The sequence below is a fragment of the Canis aureus genome, chromosome 4, assembly GCF_053574225.1.
Source record: "Canis aureus isolate CA01 chromosome 4, VMU_Caureus_v.1.0, whole genome shotgun sequence".
Lineage (NCBI taxonomy): Eukaryota > Metazoa > Chordata > Mammalia > Carnivora > Canidae > Canis > Canis aureus.
In genome coordinates, this window is record NC_135614.1 from 16,775,290 (window position 1) to 16,792,401 (window position 17,112).

The window sequence follows — 17,112 nt, forward strand, 5'->3', positions numbered from 1 at the left end:
GTGATAATTCAACAGATGTACAAAATTTTTAATTTACTAGAATTTGTTTCTGAAATCCTATAGCGTCACTGGCTCAAAGCTTTGAAGAATTTTTTGTTGTGTAGAGTCAGCTCAGTGGTGGTGTTATGAAAATTCAAATTTGTCCCAACATAAATTTATGGGGAATAATTTAAGCATGATAGGCATTTTGTATTGGCTTAACAGGCAATTTCATTGCAAGAAAACCTTAAGTTGAATGCAGAAAACTGCAGCACCTGAACCCTCATGATGGCATTGAGCCCCCACTCATCCATCCACAGCTGGTGTTTCCCTCTGATTTCATAGAACCCTATTTCCACCATTTCAGTGTTTGTCACAAGCAGCAACCTATCTGATGCCCTTTGCCAAAGCCAATTTCTGGTCTGTCTTCTTCATAGTAAAGTGCCAGATTTATTTTATAGCGTTAATCTACTTCTTAACATTTAACATATGTAAGACACTATTGTCTTAAAAATGTGTCACTGATAAAAGTTTTTCAGTGTTATGCCCAAATCCTCCCCTTTCCCCCTTTAGGTCCTGTGGTTTTTACTGGACTCAGCAGAGAGCAGTGGTTTTTTTAGGGAAGGGCTATAGTGGGATTCAAGGGATTCATTCAATCTCCTTCTGCAAAACATTACAGGCTGGCCACTATTATTTACATCTGGAAAAAAGTTTCCGAACAAAATCTTAACCTTGATCTTGTGCTTTTCCCCATCCCTGTATTGATAGCTCGACAGGAGCTGTGAATCAGTTACCACCCTCACTACAGTTGCAGAGGACTATGCTACCTCCTCTTGGGGCCCAATCTCCATCTTGTTTTGTGCTGCTTCATTTTGATTTGTTCACTGACCCAGCTATCCAAATCTTTCGTCTGTCAAATCTGGGGTCAAGGACTAGGGGACAGGAGAGCATTGTTGGGGCTCATTTGTCCTCAGAATGTACCTCCTCTCAAAATGGAGTCCAGCTGTGACCCACACATACAACACACCATTCTTGATTTGCCCCTCCATGACCCCAGGGCTGAGGTCTTTTTCATAGACAAGACACAGAAAAGATAGGCAATCCTCCAGTCTTTCCTGCAGCTGGTTGGCTTATTTACAGAGAACTGAGTGAACAGCTTAAGTCAGCTGTAAAATCTTCCCAATCAAGAAAGGGAACGCACTTTGTATGTAGCCAGTGACCTGGAGCTCGCCAACATTTCATTTTTGTTTGAAAGTCACTTTGTTTTCATTACAAGAACCAGATTGATTACTGTGAGAGCCAAAGTACTTTATATACTACTCCGTTCCTATACCTTTCATATAGTTTCAAGGTGTCACTATCGAGATTACTGTGTAACCAGGTACATCATAAAGTTGAGCCTGAATCTTGGCCACTTGCTACACCCCTGTTTACAGTGTAAGGTACAGTTGCAGAATGGTAATTAAATCACTTTCTTTTGTTTCCTCTTCTGTGGACAACATTCCTGATCTGGTCTGGCAGAGTGTCTTTGATAGGTTGGCATCTAGAGATAGAACATGATAAATTTTCATCTCTATCTATAGCATGTATACACACACAGAACAAGCAAAGTAAAGGTAGGAGAGAACATTTTTCTTCTGAAGCTCACTAATCTTACACAGATATTATTAAAAGGGAAGTAACTAGACATTGTATGGGTGTTACGATCCAGGAATGTGTTGGCAGAAGAGAAACGGATTGGGATTCAAGTACTTCATTGGTCAGGAAAAGGAATTCATATTCAGGTCCAAATTATAGTAAAATGGGAGGAACCTAAATACTTAGCACAAGTTTCCCTGTATAAAGTCTCCTTGAAACTTTTCAGATTATCCTACACATTTATTACTCTGTCTTTATGGGGAGGAAACAGACATGCTCAGATCGTTTCATATGTGAGAAGCATCTGAGCCAACCAAAAGGATGGAGGAAACAAGGTAAATGGTCAGAGTAAGTACTCCATCAGGGATATGATCAGTAACACAACTCCCGGCCTTCCAAAAAGTCTAATGTCTTTAATGATGTAACCATTATAGTCTACTCTCTCCACCCTGCCGTACCAAGAATTAAGTCACTAGCATGGAATTCAGACCATGGATAGAATACTTTTATCGGTTGAGTGTACTCTGAAAGAAGCCACTTTTCCTTAGTTTCAGCTATTCTGTAGAATTGTAGTATGGTTAGAAGGTGGCTCAAACAACAGCCAAAAAGCAAAAAAAGTTTGGAAGACAATCAGCACAAGACTTTGGGTTCTTGGCAGACTTTAGGAAACCAGAAGGCAGTCTACTCCAGATTTAATATCTTGGATTTGAAATTAATTTTATATCAAAATTAAATCAGATGGGACTTTTCAAAGTGTTAAGCAAAAAGTATTGAATGCATTGAAATGTTTTGAAAAACAGTATTAAAAAGTAAAAAACTTACGTAAGATTCACATAATCATTTGAGCTATTCCTCAGCCCAATTTTTCTAGCCATCTAGTCATCATCCATCCCATGAACTCTTATGCCACGTGGGCCATTAATGTGAAACCTAACTGCTCAGTCCTGAGAACCTGCCCAAGTGGAAGGTGATGTAATAGCCCACATGGAGCTAAAGGGGTAGATGGAAGCAACAGGATGAAAACTAAGCAACTTGCATGGTCACAACTTGGGCTACTTACTACTTTTTTCTTTTAAGCTGTGCTTTCAGGTAAAAATAAAAGGCTGTCCCTTCAATATCCTGCAGGTGTCAGTGGAGGACTACGTATTTCCAGGAGCTTCAAATAGGGCTCTGTGAACCTCAAAGCGACCAGCCAACTGATAAATAGCTATTAAGACCAAGGTTTCAAATTAACTCGAATTACCAAGGTCACACAGTAAGCAGAACTACTCAACTAGGCTGCTGACGTTAGCCGCTTCCCTGCCACTGCTTCCCCCCACCAACAAAATTGTATTACCAGCTATCTCTGCTGTGAAAAACAAACACCTACTTGAAACTGATCACATATGCTCATAATCATGGCTTTTAAAATTCATGTATGGGTTTTTATTTCAATTAAAATGCGTTCATAAATAACAAATGGGAGTTACTCGTAGTCCTTTCTTTAGTTGGGCCACAGGACAATTGAGTTGAGGCACTTATGATGGTTCATAAAATCTGAAGAAAAGTTGGAAACTTCTAAGAGTAAAAGAAATGTTCCAGAAGAGAATGCTGTATTACAAGAAAATGCTAGTAGTCATCATCATGATGAATCCCTAGTATTATGTATGTCATAAGAGGAAGAACAACTCTGGAACAAGCCATTTTTTGATAAAGTCTTTTTAATGGAAAATGTAAAACCCCTTTCAACTTTAATGTACAAAGCCATATGTAACACTTGCACTTTTAACAAATAAAAGCAAGCCAATGTTTTAAAAAAATACATCATTAAATGTATATATGTATATATTTACATAGCATATTAAGTTTAATATTTAGCTTTAAAAGTTCACATAAATTTTACCAAAATGAGACAATTTTAAATAAATTACACCTTTTGAAAATGTTTAATTGTACAGTCAATAGCTTCAACAAAATATTGAAGTGTCCATATTTAGTATCTACTTTATATACTTCATATTTTACAAATTTTACAATTATTTGGCAGTAATTTTCTGATTATGACATGAATGCTGTGCGATTCAGCAATTTCCCAAATGCAGGCAATAGCTGGTGTTTGTGTCCTATTCTCACAGTAACTGTCTCAATGTAGTGAAAAATATCAGTTATTTTAGTAAACTGTACAAGGTCACATTTACACTTGATCAACAATATAGCATAGAATTTTGTGGGTTTTTTTTCCTCAAAAATAAATACATCATTTTAAATCTGGCATTTTCACAAACATCATATACACTATAATACAAAACAGCTATGAAGTGCTGCTTTTTAAATTTAGCTTGTTTTCATAACTAACATTGAATCACAGGAGTTGTGACATATGCTATACTGCTGCGGTATCAGTAACAAGTAATTACTACAAAAGAGAAATTTCTTGGCACTGATGGTTTTATGAAGCTTAAGTCAATGTGCATACATATCATCGTCTGAGAGTAATTCCAGTTCAACAGCCAAAAAACATCGAACTGGATGGACCACACCTAGTTTTCTTCCATATCCTCTACTTCATCTTCATGTATCTTCAAAGCTCTCACCATTTCCTTGACTGCATGATACAGTATATTTTTAACCTGAAAGAGATGTTGGTATTTCTAATCACTTCAGCTGGAGATAAAGTAACACATGAAGAACTGCTATATTAAAATTTTTTTTTTTTAATTTTTATTTATTTATGATAGTCACAGAGAGAGAGAGAGGCGCAGAGACACAGGCAGAGGGAGAAGCAGGCTCCATGCACCGGGAGCCCGATGTGGGATTCGATCCCGGATCTCCAGGATCGCGCCCTGGGCCAAAGGCAGGCGCCAAACCGCTGCGCCACCCAGGGATCCCAAAATTTTTTTTTCTTAATGAGAAAAGCCAAATTAAAAAAAAAAAAAGAGTCAAAGTTAAAAAAATGTTAAATTGCAAGTTAGACTAAGGGCCACTAAAACTCATACAATTAAATGCATATTGTTAATCTGTGGTTGTTATCCTAATATGACAATGTAGGCAGTGATCACCTAAGCTGTTTTTTTTTTTTTTTTTTTTATGATAGTCATCAGAGAGAGAGAGAGAGAGAGAGAGGCAGAGGGAGAAGCAGGCTCCATGCACCGGGAGCCCGACGTGGGATTCGATCCCGGGTCTCCAGGACCGCGCCCTGGGCCAAAGGCAGGCGCTAAATCGCTGCGCCACCCGGGGATCCCCACCTAAGCTGTTCTACGTGCATCCTGTTTATAAAAGGCATGCAGAACAGAAGCTCCTTAGAAAGCTCATTTCTTACCTGTAGTTTATCATCGTAATTGATTTCCTCCTTCAAAAGTCTCAGTTCTTGTGTTAAATGAAATGACTGTACAAGATGTTCTGGAGACACAAAATCTTCAGTTACCTGAATACAGCTGTGAAAATTCTGTACCTATCCCCAAAACAGAAACAATAAAATCTAAATTTTAGGAGGCAGCAATACCACAGAACTTATTTTCTCTAAAACATCAAATGCATTTCAAAGCATAACACCTTATTTTTATGAGAGCTACATCACTGAAAAGCTTTCATGTGGAGACTTTTTCGTAAATGTAAAAGGGATTTTTTTGGTGTTATTAAAAAAAAAGCTAACTGGTAACTATCTGCTTTACCATTCAGTGCAAACAATCTGATGTCTACTGCTGGTCCTTTGGCTTTCACAGCATTTGGGTCATTTCACTGTTAACTTTATTTATTCATTTATTTTTAAATATTTTCTTCTTTTTTTTTTAAATTTATTTATGATAGTCACACACAGAGAGAGAGAGGCAGAGACATAGGCAGAGGGAGAAGCAGGCTCCATGCACCGGGAGCCCGATGTGGGACTTGATCCCGGGTCTCCAGGATCGCGCCCTGGGCCAAAGGCAGGCGCCAAACCGCTGTGCCACCCAGGGATCCCTATTCATTTATTTTTAAAGATTTTATTTATTTGAGAGAGAGAGAGAGATCACAAGGAGGGAGAGGAGCAGAGGGGGAAGCAGACTCCCTGCTGAGAAGGGAGCTCAATATGGAACTCGATCCCAAGACCCTAGGATCATGACCTGAGCCAAAGGCAGATACTTAATTGACTGAGCCACCCAGCCATCTTTTTTTTCTAAATATTTATTTTAAAGAGAGAACAAGCATGATAATGGGGGGAAGGGCAGAGGGAGAGGGCAAGAATCTCAAGGAGACTCCTCGCTGAGCATGGCGCCCAACTCAGGTCTTGATTTCACAACCTCGAGATCATGACATGAGCCAAAATCAACTCGGACACTTAATGGACTGAGCCACCCAGGCACCTTCACTGTTAACTTTTACAATAGAAAGTAGATAATGGGGCACCTGGGTGGCTCAGTGGTTGACCGTGCCTTTGGCTCAGGTCAAGATCCTGGAGTCCTGAGACTGAGTCATGAATCGGGCTCCCCAAAGGGAGCGTGGTTCTCCCTCTGCCTCTCTCTGTGTCTCATGAATATATAAATAAATAAAATCTTAAAAAAAAAAAAAGGAAATGAAAGCAAAAGAAATGAAATTTAGTTTGTGAGGAACTGTTCTAGACAGATCTATTGCTCACAGGAGTTTTCAAATTATTCTAGTTTTTTTTGTGCCTTTCTTCCAAATTAACCAACGATAATACCTTTAGGCTCCAGTGGCATCAGTACAACTGTTTTCAATAGTTGTCCCTCCTCTGACTAAATGGTTTTCACAAGAAGCCAGTCAATAGTCTTATGTGTAATTTGTACACCATGTACAAACTGACTCGGTACTTCATTATTTCTTGGAATTGTTTCCTATTCATGTTTAGTATAATGACAGAAAGGACCAAGCTGATCCAATCTGGATTTTATGATGTTCTAGGTTGTCTTCGAATGATATGAAAGGATATCATAAAATTCCTGAGAAAGGAGAAATAACTGAAAACTAAGTGTTTACATTAATTCCATTAAAAAAAATTATTTACTTGGAAGAAAGAGAAGGAGAGGGAGAGAAAGCAGCAGCAGCAGGAGAGGGACAAGCTGACTCCGAACTGAGCACGGAGCCTGACACATGACCCTGAGATCAGGACCTGACTGAAATCAAGAGTTGGACACTTAACCAACTGAGCCACCCAGGTACCCCTACACCAATCCTAATTTTAGTAAGATGAAAGTAAGTTTAATTGGGAGGTACAAGAAGAATATAAGTGAGGAATAGAAGACTGAAAAAAATCTAATTTGACAATGGTGTGATGGATTCCAAAGGTGCTGGAATTCTTCCTCTGGGTATGATGTCTGACCTGGACAGCTGCTCAAGCTTGCAGACTTCTTTAAGTCAAGTAATGTCCTTCTACTGACAACTTGGTAGCATAAATAAACATTCTTGGGGCATCTGGGTGGCTCAGTGGTTGAGTGTCTGCCTTTAGCTCAGGTCATGATCCTGGGATCATGATACCCGTTTATCAGGATACCTGCGGGGAGCCTGCTTCTCTCTCTGCCTATGTCTCTCATGAATAAATAAAATCTTAAAAAAAAAAATTCTCTTCCTTTAATCATTAGGTTGCTGGTTCCTTTGCAGGATGAACATAGTGAGTCCTCACATTCTCAGCACTGCTATACAGTCTCATTGGATCTTTACTATATGTTTCTAGAACAGATGCTCTATTTCACAGAGCAGGAAACTATGGATAAGAACTTCAGTGCCTGTTCCAAGATAAATCAGCCAACAAATGGCAAGCCGAAAGGAACCCAGCTCCTGTAACATCTTGTCGAACAGATGCTGTACGGTCCTATATTAATTCAGTCATACCAGCATACAGCCTCCAGATGTCCTGTCTTGTTACGTCTTTCACTTACGTGAACATGCCCGTGGGGATTAAGTCCTTCAAAAGTTCTGGCATGTACCTTTCTTTGAGCATGTCTAGTTCTACTGTTTTAGAATTTGTCTCTTCATCAATATTCTAATTTTGTTCATATGCCATCTTCCTGATTTTCTTTACCAGTTTCCTTTAGCTCTTTGAGCACATTTAAGACAGTTGACTTCAAAAAAATAAAAAAAAATAAAAAAATAAAAGGCTGTTGACTTCAAGTCTATGTCTAGTAAGTCCAATGTCTGGACTTCCTAAAAGACAGTTTTTGCTGACTGTTTTCCCCTATGTTTTTTTTTTTTTTTTTTTTTTTAATGATAGTCACATAGAGGAGAGAGAGAGAGAGAGAGAGAGAGGCAGAGACATAGGCAGAGGGAGAAGCAGAGGGAGAAGCAGGCTCCATGCACTGGGAGCCTGACGTGGGATTCGATCCCGGGTCTCCAGGATCGCGCCCTGGGCCAAAGGCAGGCGCCAAACCGCTGCGCCACCCAGGGATCCCGACTGTTTTCCCCTATGAATAGGCATACTGTATGGCTTCCATTTGTCTTACAACTTTTTGCTGAAAACTGGACACCTGAACATTATAATGTGGCTACTGGAAATAAGATTCTTTTTCTGCCTCAGGGTTTGCTGCTGATTGTCGGACAAGGCCTTAGTCATACATTTCTTTGTGACTTTTCCACACTATTCTTGCAGACTGTGTTCTTTGTTGGGTGTGATCACTGAAGTCTGTTATCTCAGTGGTCAGCCAGTGACCTGTCAGAGATTTCCTTAACTGTCCCAAATCAGCTGCCCTTTTCTTCACTGAATAGTCCTCGATTGATGTAACTTTGGATTAGATTCCACAGTTCTAGAAAAGTTGATTCTGTCAGTTTTTGCCAGTTCATGGTTATTTTAAAATCACTTTTGAACTGTGACTTTTATTAGTGCTTAAAAATGCTATGATACTTTCTAATGACCTCAACCTGATAGATTTTGCTTAAAGGCTTACAGGTTAGTTTGAAGAGACAAGGTTTAGTGTTAAAAGCAGAACCTTTTTTAACTTCTCATTCTACTTAATACCTTTTTCTGGCCATCTGAGTCAATTACATTTTACTCCTTTGACAAACTGTCTTATTCATACTTGCCTATGGGATCAATTGTAATCATAAATAGGAAATGTTTAGAAAATGTAACTCTTTGTGTTCACAGTAGGAAGGCTATTATATCTTGACACAGTCACTGTGGTATACATAGTGACTAAGAGTAAAAGGTTTTGGGATGCCTGGGTGGCTCAGAGGTTGTCTGCCCTCAGCTCAGGGTGTGGTCCCGGAGTCTAGGGATCGAATCCCACATCGGGCTCTCCTTGAGGAGCCTGCTTCTCGCTCTGTCTGTGTCTCTGTCTCTCTCTCTCTGTGTCTCTCATGAAGAAACAAAATCTTAAAAAAAAAAAAAAAAAAAGTGAAAGGTTTTGCCAAAGTCCTTTTAGCATTATGAATGCAGAGAATTCACAACTTAGGAGTATTATAAACTCACTATGAATGACCAAACATGATTAAGGTAAACAGCTAAGGACAAATTTATCATAAAGATTTTGTGGCAGGGTCCCTGGGTGGCTCAGTTAAGTGGCTGCTTTTGGACCAGGTCATGATCTGCAGGGTCCTGGGATTGAGCCCCATGTTGGGCTCTCTGATCACTGGGGAGCCTCCTTCTTATCTGCCCCTTCCCCTCTCCCCACTCATACTCTAATAAATAACTAAAATCTTTAAAAAAAAAAAAAAAAAAAAAAAGAAGATTTTGTGTTTTTTTTTTTTTGTTTTAAATTGTTGCTGTTTAAAATGAAGGCCACTGGGGAACCTGGGTGGCTCAGTCAGTTTCTGCCTTTGGCTCTGGTCATATCTTAGGGTCCTGGGATCGAGTTCCCTGTCAGGCTCTCTGCTCAGTGGTTAATCTGCTTCTCCCTCTGCCTCTGCCCTCCCCCCTGCTCATGCTCTCTCTCAAATAAATAAAATCTTCAAAACAAACCAAAAAATATGAATGAATGAATGAATGAATGAATGAATGAATGAATGCCACTGAGAACATCAGGTATTAGAGCTAAGACAAAGTAAATCCTGGAGGTCAGGGTCCACTTGCTCCATCTAGTGATACACTAGGGTTTCACAGATACACTCTGTGATGTGTGGCAAACATCAAAAAATGTTAAAGATTAAACCTGCAATTGTAGAGTAGTTCTTTTTTTTTAATATTATATATTTACTTATTCATGAGAGAGAGAGAGAGAGAGGCAGAGACACAGGCAGAGGGAGAAGCAGGCTCCACGCAGGGAGCCCAACGCGGGATTTGAGTCAAAGGCAGATGCCTAACCACTGAGACACCCAGGCATCCATTCTTAATATATATGGAGGGTTGTGGCTACTCAGTGTGGGTACTCAAGGTACTCCCTGCTGACAAACCAAAGAATACAATGTATCATCTGGTCAAAACCATTTTTTGATAGGTGCCTTGGGTTTGCAAGGACTTCCCTATCTGCCAATGGTTCTTGAAGCATGGTCCTCAGAGAGTAAACAGAAGCATTACCTGGGGACTTGTTAGAAAATGTAAAATTTCATGTTCTTCCTCAGACCCACTGAATCAAAAATTCTGGTGGTTGGGTCCAGCAATCTGTTTTATCAAACCTTCTAGGAAATTCTGATGTATGCTAACACACGAGAAGTACTAACTTAAGAGTTCTGGTTGGGATCCCTGGGTGGCGCAGCGGTTTGGCGCCTGCCTTTGGCCCAGGGCACGATCCTGGAGACCCGGGATCGAATCCCACATCAGGCTCTCGGTGCATGGAGCCTGCTTCTCCCTCTGCCTGTGTCTCTGCCCCTCTCTCTCTCTCTCTCTCTCTCTCTCTCTCTCTGTGACTATAAATAAATACAAATTAAAAATTAAAAAAAAAAAAAAAAAGAGTTCTGGTTGATTTTAAGAGCTACCTATAGTATATTGGAAGTGAAGTCATCAATGAAGTTTTCAGGACCTCTAAGAACTAAGTTGTAAATAATCATACATCTCAAATTCAAGTTAATACTGTGAACAGAGAGTTCTTACTTCCTTTTAATTCTCTCAAAACTACATGATCATCACTTCTGAGTCATGGACAACACCCTCTTTACAGAGTACAAATAACCATGTGTCATTATCACACCACATAAGGAAAAGACAAATTTTTGTGCTTATAGCTGGCAATTTTATGCCAAATATGTAGCAGAGTGGTCTTGGAACACTGAGCAAGTTAGTAGCAGAGCTCAAAATAGAATTTGCCAGTCTAGGTTATACATGCTGCTTCAGTATATTTAAGTATAACATCTTTTATACTCTAGAAATCTATGATGAAATTTGCTCTCTAGAATCTAAGTGATATTCCTATGTATCTCAAAAGAAAACATATTGTTCTATGTACTCATGTCTATAGTCATAATTGAAAGTTAGAATCCAACCTACGTAAACTTTCCTGAAGTAGCCAGAGAAGACACATCCAGGAAAAGGCTAAAATTTACATGTTTGTACAAAGAGCACAATATATATAAATTACGTAAAGTCATAACTTTGTTTTTATCTATACATGTGTGAAATGTTGTACAGGAGAACATATTTTCAGGCTGTCAGGACTTACAAATATTTAAGTGCATTATTCTAAACATAGGAGAAAGCAATGAAAAAAAACCAGAAAACTCTGTCTTCATGAACCTTATATTCCAGTGGGGATTAAAAGACAATAAACAAAGCAAATAAATTATGAGTAATGTCAGGAGGTGATGATCAAAATGGAGGAGAATAAAGCAGGGAAGATGACTGGGAATCGGAAGACACAATTTGCACTTTTAAACTAGGGTGTTAGGGAAGACCTCACTGAAGAAGGTGACATTTGAATAAACAAACCTTTAAAGAATGTGAAGAAGCAAGTCTTATTACAGATATCTGAAAAAAAGAATTCCAGGCTAAAGGATTAGTAAGCACAATGGCCCTGGAGTGGAAACCTGCATGGTGTATGTGAAAACCATAGATAGGGCAGGGTGGCCAGGGAGAAGGAAGGAAAGCAGTGAAGGGGGTAGTTTATGTGTGTACACATGAGGGCATGGACAAGATACAAATGCAGATCATTTAGGGCCTTGTAAAGCTTTGAGCAGTGTTATGTGAGCTAAACTTTTTAAAAGGATCACTCTGCCTACTATTTTGAGAACACATGGTCTCTCCCCATACAAAAGCAGTGGCAGACAGACATGTACATGGCATAGAATCTCTGTGGTAAACAGTGAATGCTTCTGAAGGAGGGGAACAGAGGGCAAAGGTGAGAAAAAGATCGAATTTTTACTGTGAATCCTTTTGTACTATTTGGATTCTTAAAAATCATATAACTGTATTACATTTCAAAATAAAAATTATTTGAAAATAGTCTTTTCAATAGATAATACTAAGAAAAACTAAACTTAAACTATTCATATGTAAAAAAAAATTCGAACCTTGGTCCATACTTTGCTCTATGTACAGAAATTAACTAAAAAGGAATTACAGATCTAAATTTAAGACTAACAACAATAAAGCTTCTAGAAGAAAATGTAAGAGAAAATGTTTGTGATCTTGAGCTAGGCAGTAACTATGAGTATACAACAATAAAAGTCTGATACATAAAAGAAAAAATTGATCACCTGAACTTCATCAAAATTAAAACACTGCTCTTTGGAAGACACCATTAAGCAAATGTTAAGGACAAGTCACAGTTCAGGAGAATATCAGATAAAGAGCTTATAAAGTAGAGTAGTTAAGAACACTACTCAAAACTCAGTAAGAAAAATGAACCCCCCCCAAAGAAAACCTAACTGCAAAAATGTATAAAATACTTGAACACAAAGATTAACCAAAATAGATATGTAGATGATGGCAAATCAGCACATGAAAAGATGCTAAACATAGTTATTAAGAAAGAGTAAACTGAAACTACAATGTGATACCAATGCACACTTATTCATATGCTTAAAAACAATACTGCCAATAAGCAGAGGAAATGGAACTCATATAGATTACTTTGGGGAATAGAAAATGATATGACTTTAGAGAACCACCTGGCAGGTTCTTATAAAGTTAATCATACATTTATTATATGACCAGGAAATTCCATTACTTGGTATTTATCCAACTGAAATAAAAACTGATGTTCATAGAAAAACCTGTATGATGGGGAGCTTGGATGGCTCAGTTGGTTAACTGTCTGCCTTCAGCTCAGGTCATGATCCCAGGGTCCTGGGATTGAGCCCCCAGTGTCGGGCTCCCTGTTTTTCCCTCCCTCTGCTCCCCCTGCTCCTGCTATCTCGAATAAATAAAATCTTTAAAAAGAAAAACCTGTATGCAAATGTTTTTGGTGGCTTTACCTATTATTGTCCCAGCCTAGAAACCACCGAACGTTCTTTGGTGAATGGCTTAAAAAAACTGTTACATTTATACAATGAACAACTAGCCAGCAATTAAAAAGATCCAACTACTGGTATATCGAACATGGATGAATCTCAAATGTTTTATATGGTGAATAAGAAAAGTTAGACTCAAAAGCTACATATTCTATGACATTCAATAAAGGCAGAACTACAGGAGAAAAACATAAGCAGTTGTAGGAATGTCAGATGGAAAAACAAAAAAGGAATGTCAGATGGGAGAAGCTGAGTAAAAAAGGGTAGTAGGGAATTTTTAAGAGTGATGGAAGTGTTTGATATTTTGTTGTGTTGTTACCTAATGATATATTAGTCAAAACTTGGAGAACTGTGCACTGAAATTATACCTCTGTTTAAAAAACTGCACCGGTTTAACTTTAAGAAAATAGATATTGAGGCAGCCCAGGTGGCTCAGTGGTTTAGTGCCGCCTTCAGCCCAGGGTGTGATCCTGGAGACCTGGGATCGAGTCCCACGTTGTGCTCACTGCATGGAGCCTGCCTCTCTCTGCCTGTGTCTCTGTGTCTCATGAATAAATAAATAAAATCTTAAAAAAAAATAGATACTGGATAAATTAAATATGTAAGGCTTTTCAAGGGAACTTATCTTGTATTATCAAAGAATTCTTTCTATTTACAAAAAGATTAATGTACCATTTTCTTAAATGCTATCTGATATGTAGAAATGAAAAATTCAGCCCTGAGTTTGACATATTAAAAACTAAGCAACTATTATCACTTAAGCAATATTTGTGCTATTATATACTGGTGTCACAATGCTCAACAGGCAGTAATTGCTTATGTAGTTACATAAAATGTGGAAATCATTCCTTGATAAAAGTACATAGATCAGATACATCTCAATTACTAGGTGGTAGGAAAGGTGAAGAACCAACTCTGAAGTGAACTAACATTTGGGGTTCTGGGTTTCCTCTCCATACTCTGTTACTATGAGGGCTAAGCTGGTCTGTGGTAGCTGCAGTCTATTTATAGGAATCCACTGTATGTTCTTAATCCAATCCTCCATGCCCACTATCTATTCCATGCCATTTTCCCAGGTGCCACATAGTTAAGCCACAGCAACAAAGACAATGTGTTTATTTTTGTTTTTAAATGTTACAGATCAACAGCTATAAAAATTATGTATCATCTTTCTTTGGACATGCTATTGCTATGTTGGCAAACTAATAAGGCGAGAGTTTACACTAAAAGCCTGAATTATGGAATGGTTTAGCTGACACTTCATTCTGCTCAATTTGGTGCCTTAGAAAATGTGTGATCTCTTAAGTCTTAATTCTTAAGTGTTAAGTCTCACTTCTGAGAACTGAATATATAGTATCTCTTATTTCTCCCTTAAGTCTTAAAAATGAGATTTTAATCCACTAAACCAGAAACAATACAAAAATGGAAATTTGGCTCACACTGAAACAATTTTAAGTTCTCAAAGCATTTAATTACGTCCGATCTCTTCAAGCACTGGAAAGCTATTTTCGTGATTTCTTAATGAAAGCAAATTGGGTGCGGGTCATTCTCTTATCAGAACAATTTCTTTTTTTAAAAAATTTTTTAAAATTAATTAATTTATTTATGATAGTCACAGAGAGAGAGAGAGAGAGAGAGAGAGAGAGAGAGAGGCAGAGACACAGGCAGAGGGAGAAGCAGGCTCCATGCACTGGGAGCCTGATGTGGGACTCAATCCCGGGTCTCCAGGATTGCGCCCTGTGCCAAAGGCAGGCACCAAACCGCTGCGCCACCCAGGGATTCCCAACAATTTCTTTTTCAGAATTGGTTCCTTCAAGTAACAGATGTGTGAGAAGTTAAGTGTTTACGTACCTGATGAAGTGCTCCTGCTGGTAAGACAATGGCATCACCAAGGAATTGAATAAGAGTACAGGTTCTGACTCCATATTCCTCAAGTAGTCTTTGGCGGAGCTTTTTGTTCACATACCAACTTTGGTCACGTATTGGATCGTGTTCTGGTAGAACTTCAAGGCCCTGTTCTTTTGAAATCTGCAATATGGATTAAAATTAAAATATATACCTCAATTTTAAGTAAGGGAAATGGTAAATCCTGTTTGGTTATATTTCAATTTTCTTTACAATAACCATCTTTTATTCTTAGAATCTTATGGAACAATGTATGCACTTAAGTTAAATAATATTCTACAACAATTGGAAAAGCCAAAGGATATTAAAACAATATTGCACATTGAGATGCTGTTAATAAAGTGAGTCATACTACTACCTCCTCACCTCTTCCATCCACCATAAAGTTACCAACCATCTGGTTTCTTCTTTATGATTGTTTCAAAAGCATAGCACAGAGATTAGGAAAAGCTCAGGTTTAATAGCTTCTTTTTTCCCCCAAAAGCCAAACTATCTGTATGGACTTCTTCTTAAAACACTTCCTGATCTTGCCTTTTTTAAAAATGTAGTACAAAATGTAGGTAAATGGTGCTAACCTTCTAACCTTTGACAAGTCAATTTCAAGGGATCCTTTTACAAACCAGTGCAATAATCATTCTGCTTTTAAGAAGCATAATTTACAATATTTTAAAATTAAAATATTGATAGGTATTCTGGGATAAGATAGTAGGTACAGAGCTATAGCTCCTTCACTTCATACTGAACAGAGACAAACCTTAAATCCATTCTGATGGAAAATGAAGTATATAATAAAATCAGCAGTGATAGTCCCTTACAAGAAATCCCTGTAATTGCATGTTTAGTAAATATCTGAGCAAAAGGTTGAATTATTCCAAATTCATGTCACTTTCAGTGTCTAACTAAAAAGTACAATTACTAAAATTTCAGTCTATTCAAATATATACAGCAATTGATGTGGCAGCAATTGGCAGCCTATGTCAAAAGCCAAAACTATTAATCAAATTAAAAAAAAAAGAAAGGTCCTACACCTTGTTTAGATGTTTCTAAGACATACTAGTTTTTATATCCTGTAATTTTCACCACATTTCACCAAGGGTAACACCTGACTCATCAACAGTTTAGTTCTTCACTATAAGAAGATAGGGATCATTAGCAACTGAAAGAAGTTGCCATTCAAATACCTCAACATGAAATGGGCTTTAAAAGGAACAAAAGAAAGGAGCTTTTGACTTTCAACAATAGTAAGAAGTCCCCTCCTTTTCTGAAGTAAAACTATTTAATGATCTTATATTCCTGAATGCTAAATGAAGCTCCAGTAAAAATTACAAAGTCCTTGCTCAAGGTAAAGAAAGAAACTATTTGCAACCTAAATGTATACCTTTTGAAGAAATTCCCTTATCTTATCAATGTCTTTCCCTGCATAAATATGCCACAGAGCACCAGGTATTTCACTTGAGTCCTTCAATCGTTTTCTTAAAATGTCATCCAAATCTTCTTCCTCAAATTTCTTGAGTATTCCTGAAACATAGGAGAGTATTTTCAAATTGGTCAATAAAGACCCCAGAAAGCCAAGTGTCCTAGAATTGATCTATCAGAACAGCACAGTGCCTAACTAGATCAGGACTCTTAAAGAGGAGGTACACTCAGTTAAACTGCTATAGAATGGAAAACACCGACCATGTGTAACAAGGGACAGAGTAACAGGAATTCTCCCAGATCATTTGTTTTCTGCAAATCAAGGAACAAGATAAAAACTTTGAGGGTTTCTTTTTTTTTTTTTTTTTTTAATTTTTATTTATTTATGATAGTCACAGAGAGAGAGAGAGAGGCGCAGAGACACAGGCAGAGGGAGAAGCAGGCTCAATGCACCGGGAGCCCGACGTGGGATTCGATCCCGGGTCTCCAGGATCACGCCCCGGGCCAAAGGCAGGCGCCAAACCTCTGCGCCACCCAGGGATCCCAACTTTGAGGGTTTCTAACTCAAACTTCACCAACTTTCTTCCTGTCCCAAGGGTGTGGTTCTAACAATGATTTGTACTCATACAGCATTTCATAACTTACAAAAGACTTTCATAACCACAACTAACTACTTAGTAAAGCAGGCAAGGATCATAACCTCTATTTTACTTTTTATTTTGGGGAGGGCAGGCAGAGGGAGGAAGAGAAAGAGAATCCTAAGCAGGCCCCAGCTCAGTGTGGAGCCCGGCACAGGGCTCGATTTCATGACCCTGAGATCATGACCTGAGTGGAAACCAAGAGTTGGATGTTTAACTGACTGGGTCACTCACGTGCCCCAACTACAGC

At 38.3% G+C, this 17,112-nt stretch overlaps 1 protein-coding gene across 4 annotated transcripts in view; it reads right to left on the bottom strand.

The window, feature by feature from the left end:
• Positions 1 to 3,300: 3,300 nt before the first annotated feature.
• JMJD1C (jumonji domain containing 1C) overlaps positions 3,301 to 17,112 on the bottom strand; it is a 327,885-nt gene continuing 314,073 nt past the window's right edge. For all 4 annotated transcript variants that reach the window (XM_077894677.1, XM_077894675.1, XM_077894674.1 and 1 more), the window contains 4 exons: positions 16,187 to 16,326; positions 14,755 to 14,931; positions 4,916 to 5,047; positions 3,301 to 4,226 (listed from right to left, as the gene is read on the bottom strand). In XM_077894677.1, the coding sequence (XP_077750803.1) occupies positions 4,137 to 4,226; positions 4,916 to 5,047; positions 14,755 to 14,931; positions 16,187 to 16,326 (539 nt within the window). In that variant the 3' untranslated portion in view covers positions 3,301 to 4,136. The remainder of the gene's footprint in view (positions 4,227 to 4,915; positions 5,048 to 14,754; positions 14,932 to 16,186; positions 16,327 to 17,112) is intronic.